Here is a 5,838-nt window from a genome sequence, read left to right on the forward strand (position 1 = left end):
GGTATAGGCACACCCCCACCAGTTACACAACATACCATTGGGTTTTGAACTTGCAACTTCCCAGCATATGGTGACGTGAAGTAACAGCTCCTACCAAACAAGCTAAGCCTTTGTTGGTGTAATTGTTGTTATTATTACTATTGTTATTATTATTATAATATTTTTATTTATAATTAACCTGAAGAAACTGCACCCTGGCACTAGGGTTGCAAAACAGGTTAGATTAAGGAATCCTTGCAAAATTTGGCTGTCTATAATCCGAACCGATCTGACTTCCCAATGTATTTTGAGATCCAAGATTAGTTTCCTTTGCAACCCCTACCCGGCACAAAGACCTAGTTGTGTTGGCTCAGCCGACATACCTGCTGGTGTCACTTTTTTTATTTGAGGCACAATTATAAGTGAAGTCAAACTAAAACCTGTACATAATTAATGGAGAGAATAATGCCAATAAAAAAGAGACTTGAGAAATCCATATCGTTGACTAGGGAAACATGAGATCCTATAATTAAGAATGACAACTCTGATTCACATTCTCTGCAGTTGCATAGAGGCTGGATTTTAATAATGTGAAAGCACAACTTGGTGGATTCTCAAAGTCTGGTGAAACATGGGGCACAGCTTGGAAGGAGTTGATCTTAAGGAATTAATTAGGATTCAAATCTTCTTCTAAGACTTAGAAGGATAATTATCGAGTTTTGGTTTTCTCAATGATGAGCTGCATTGGTGTTTAACACTGTTCATTATTTGTCACTTGGGGGGTTCGTCTTCATTATCATTATTAGTATTTTTTTTTTAACGAAGGCAAAATGCTATTAAAAAGATAACAAGAACATGGTGAATGTACTGATTGTAGATGTGGGTACAAGATGTGAGAGGTGATCATGTCTAGTGCTTGTGAACACTTCATTCGTGTCCCTGACCATCTTTAGAGCTGCCAATACAGGGCAGATCCTTGTTGGAGATCGATACAAGGCCAACCCAATCCAGTGGCTTCTACAGGTTTATGGGGAAAGGACAGCCAGCCAGGGAAAAATCTGAAACGCCAAGTATAATCCTTGTACCATTGGCGTGCAGCCAAAGCAAATACAAGTTATGAAAGCACTTGGATAAACTCCTTTCATAACCCTGTTTTCTCAGACGACATTTCTAGTCCTAACTTTCACTTAAAACTGTCACACAAAGACCTTAAGCCAATTTCATGGTTAAGATACATATAGGGTGTCAGTTTTTTGGCCCATGGTCCGAAAAGGGGTGTTCTGCCTATTTTATTATGAGACAGGGTCAGTTTAATAATTTTGTTATACAAAACTCATGGTGAAACTGAGTTGCTCCAATTGAAGCCTCTATTTGACAGTTTCCACTTCCACCCCCAAGAATTTGGATTTTGAGGGCATAGAGCTTTAGCCGCGGTTAATTTTTATCTTCGCTATGTATATTTAGCTGCGATTTCTTTTGGTCTTTACCACAGTTTTGACGGTAGCTAACGACCACTTTACATGTTGTGTCAGTAAAAAGTCGGTCCACAAATATCTTTTCAGAAAGGATGGAACTTCTTTTTAAATTGACTTCACTTTACATGAAGTGCCGCTTCATGGTTGGCACGCAGCGACATGCTTAACAACCATTCATCTTGGTATTTCTCGAGATATGTGTCGACGTTACATGAAGTTATGCAGCTGCATGCTTAACATGCAGCGCCGCTGCATAAAATGGCCGCTTTTAAATATCAGGTGAAAATTGGGACTCTAATTAAAACGAAATTTTCATGGGCACTCGTTTGATACCGTGGATAAGTCATCCAGGACAATATGTCCTAGACAACTTTCTCTGGGACAAATGGGCCGCAACACATACGTTCCCCGCCTTTCTGTGGTGACACTCACGTCCTGTGTTTTATAGTGGGGGCATGGGGCTCACGCAGGGGGAAGCAGATCAGGTCATGCTGAAAATGAGCGTTTTCGCTCATGCTGACATCGTGCCCATCTTATTTGCATTTTAAAAAGCTCAAAAGTCAACAAAACCATGTGGCATTCATCCAAAATGCAAACAGACGGCCACGATGTCCGCATGAGCATGACCTGATCTGCTTCCCACGCAGGGTGTATATCCGGCCATCCAAACGCCCCCTTGATGCCACCTGCACGCAGGGGTGGCAATCGGGTTGGGTTGGCGGGTAGTGTCAGCGGGTTGGTGGGTCAGCATACCTCAACATGAATCCGGCCCATTTATTAAATGGGTCGGTTGTGGCAAACACGAACCCGACCCATTTATTAAACGGGTAACCCGACACGACATGGTTAACCCGTTTAATAAACGGGTCGGATCGGGTAAACGGGTTGGTGGGCAGGTTGGCGGGTCGGGTTCGAGTAAATGGGTAAACGGGTTGGTGGGTCGGGTTCGGGTAAATGGGTTGGCAGGCGGGTCGGGTCGAGTAAACAAGTTGGCAGGTGGGTCGGGTTTGGGTAAACGGGTCAACCCGCCCGCCTAACCCGTTTATTAAACGGGTCAGACGGGTTGGCGGGTTGGCATACTCCTAACACGAACCCGACCCGTTTAATAAATGGGTTAGACGGGTCGACCCTTTTACGACACGAACATGTTTAAGCCAAACCCGAACCCGACTAAGAAGCGGGTTGGCGGGTTGGCGGGTCGTGTCAGATTTTGCCACCCCTACCTGCATGTGTGCATTTAAGCAATATTTGGGTTTTCACAATACTATTTACCAACATAGAATCATAGTCTGCAAAGTACAGGATTATTGATCAAATAATTTTTATTGTACACATTTATCAACAGGAGATTGCATATATCGCAACTCTGCATTATTAAACAACTGAGTTCTGAACAGTAAAAATGACCAACATTACACCGCAAACACTCACACAAACATAATCACATATCAAGAACCGTCATTGCTCGGTTACAGCAGCGGAGGTCTTCAAACTGCCCATCCAAGAGGGTGGCAACATACCTGTTTGCTCATGCACAGTATCAAACAATGGGGGCAGCATCTTGTAAACACCAGCAACCTGTTGCATGGCTGCTGATGCACCCACACCACCCTTCTCCAATCCCTCAGCACCACCTCCATTAGTCCACACACTGATCTTGGGCTGCAAGCCATTCACAGCCCCAGCATTGACCCTAGCAATCTCCTGATACACCCCTTCCTTGATCATGATGTAATCTCTCAAGGCCACATAGTCACCTCCTAATGCAGTCAGCATCTTCCCCACGTAGTACGCCTCCGCCTCGGCCGCTGCCACCCTCGCCTCGGCCGCCTTTCGCTTCGAGTAAAGCTCTGCCTCTGCCTCCTGCTGCCTCGCAAAAAGCGTGGCCTCGGCGGCCACCTTCCTCCCCTCAGCCTCCTTCTCCCTCTGAAACAGCACTGCTTCAGCATCCCTCTTCTTCTGATAATACACCGAATCCGCTTCCTTCATCTTTGTCTCGAGCTCGACGCTCGCCTTGCTCAGCAACTGTGCCCGCAGCCGCTCTGTCTCTGTCGCCGCCGCCTTCATCTCCACAGCCTGCTGCAGCTCTGCATCCCGGATAGCGACGGCCTTGTTGGCCTCCACTTCTGCAATCTTTGCTTGCCGAGTCCATTCTGCCTTCTTGGTCGCGAGCTCGGAACTGGCCTTGGCAACCTCGGCCTCGCGCTCGTTCTCAAAGATCTTCACCCCTGCTTTCATGGTGATTTCGGCCATAGTTCCCTCTCCTTGCCTCTGAGTAGCATAGATCTTGGTATCTGCATCCACTTTTGCAGCATTCTGAAGTGTTTGCCCCTCCCTGAGCTTGGAACCAACCTCACCCTTCATCTTTGCTTCCGCAACATCCACCTTGGCTTGGTTGGCTGCCTCCATCTGCGTCTTCTGGCCCAAATATGAGAAGTATTCATGGTCACGGACGTCGACGAGCTGCTTCACGTTGGCGTTGTAGATCGAAAGGCCAAATTGGTTGAGCTCCAATTGCACCTTGGAGAACACTGCTAATTTGAACTCCTTGGTCCCTTTGAAGATCTCTTCCATGGTCATGGAGGCAGCCAACACTCGGGTCTCTCCTTCAATGACCCCTTGAACCATCTCCTTAACATGGTTAGAGAGTTTGTCATGTGGAGTGAGGAGCTTGGCATACTTGAGGAGGCTCTCTATGTCGTCAACATGAGGGCCGATCGTAAACACGGCCGGAAGGATGAAGGGGAGCTTCTCAGCACTCATGGCCTGCACCTCGAAGGTGTAGTTCACGGGAGACAAATCTAGGATTATGCAGGACTGGCCAGGGAGGATCCATGCTTTCTTTGCTAACTTGATGTCTCTAATACCATAACCTGTAATGGCCAGGTACTCAGAAGCCTTGGCTACTCTGTACCGCATCCTAGGCTGCCTTTGCTACTGCAGGATTTGGGTGTCTTGTATATATAGGAATTTGACAGAAAGTAATGGAACACAAGAGATGTTTATCAGAAAAAACTGGATGGGAATGAATGGTGACATATGGCTTATATAGATGATGAGATAAGCATTCATGCAACTTGTTGAGAAAGATATACTTGATCTTTGCGTTCTTCTTTATTTTTCTCTCAGAAACCGCGTGAAGGCATTAATTAAGGACCTCTCTCTCTCCATGAAAATGCCAGTTTTGCGGCTAGAGAGTATTCAAAGAAGCCAAGAGAGAGATGATGACAAAGATAAAATAACGCCAAAAGTGGAGACTTTGGAATTCCATTTCATTGAATATTAAACTTCTCAATAATAATTTCCAATCAGATCAACATTCAATACACTTGAGTTGTTCTTCGGTCACGTGAAAGTGAAGGTGCTTAAGCGGGAAGCAGATCAGGTCATGCTGAAAATGAGCGTTTTTGCTCATGCGGACATCGTGGCCGTCTGTTTGCATTTTGGATGAATGCCACGTGGTTTTGTTGACTTTTGAGCTTTTTAAAATGCAAATCGGATGGCCACGATGTCAGCATGAGCAAAAACGCTCATTTTCAGCATGACCTGATCTGCTTCCACGCAATTTTCAGAGAGTTGACCAAGCAGTTAAGGAGGTCAAATTGCAATTTTCAACAAGAAGCTTTCACTCGAAGCCTACTTCCGAGAATAATGAGCTAAGTTACTATTTGACTTTGATTAAATATGAGTTTCCCCGGAGTTTCATCATTCAAGCCCCCTTCCGAACCTTTTGTTCCAAGGGAAAACCATTTTCTCCCATGGAACGTGAAACAAACATGACCCATGGAAGACCTAATGGTGGGCCCCCATCTTCCCTATGGGCCGAATCATTTGTCTCGTATGCCCTTTCTCGAGGGAAAGCGGAGGGTGTTGGGTTGGAACTTCTGGAGCCCCGTGCCTTTTTTTTTTCAAGGGACCCTGAGATAGTGGATCCTGCAGGCTCTGGGGGATGGGTCAGGACATCATATAATATTCGGACACTACAAGGATGAGGGTCAATGGCGGCGACTCAATAACGGCGATAGCAAAAGTTGCCACTATTGATCAATCACTAACGGCGAGATTTTTGTCTCCGCTACTTACTAGGTAATACTGCGACATAAATATCACGCCATTATTAATCTACTATGGCCATGAATCTCGGACCGCGCCATCAATGAGTTGCCTTTGCACACATGTCGTATATATATCTTTAACGGTGATATTATCTTGCCATTAAATATTGCTGTTAAAACACTTAAGCAGCAATATTTAATGGCCAAATAATGTTGTCATTAAAGATAAATAACAATTATATATACATGTTGTGGTTATAGAGTTTACTATGTAACGACTTTGTATATTGTCGTTAAAGATATATCTTTAACAATGACATTTAAATGTT

At 44.9% G+C, this 5,838-nt stretch overlaps 1 protein-coding gene across 1 annotated transcript; it reads right to left on the reverse strand.

Moving 5' to 3' along the window:
• Positions 1-2,912: 2,912 nt before the first annotated feature.
• LOC149835245 (flotillin-like protein 6) lies at positions 2,913-4,373 on the reverse strand. The gene has a single exon (XM_090009547.1). The coding sequence runs from the start codon at positions 4,371-4,373 to the stop codon at positions 2,913-2,915; it is 1,461 nt and encodes a 486-aa protein (XP_089865673.1).
• Positions 4,374-5,838: the final 1,465 nt, after the last annotated feature.

This window comes from Nuphar pumila, chromosome 6, assembly GCF_984573655.1.
Source record: "Nuphar pumila chromosome 6, dmNupPumi1.hap1.1, whole genome shotgun sequence".
NCBI lineage: Eukaryota > Viridiplantae > Streptophyta > Magnoliopsida > Nymphaeales > Nymphaeaceae > Nuphar > Nuphar pumila.

Excerpts from the sequence above, each read along its gene's own strand:
- LOC149835245 (XM_090009547.1), bottom strand. The coding sequence starts at position 4,373 with ATGCGGTACAGAGTAGCCAAGGCTTCTGAGTACCTGGCCATTACAGGT.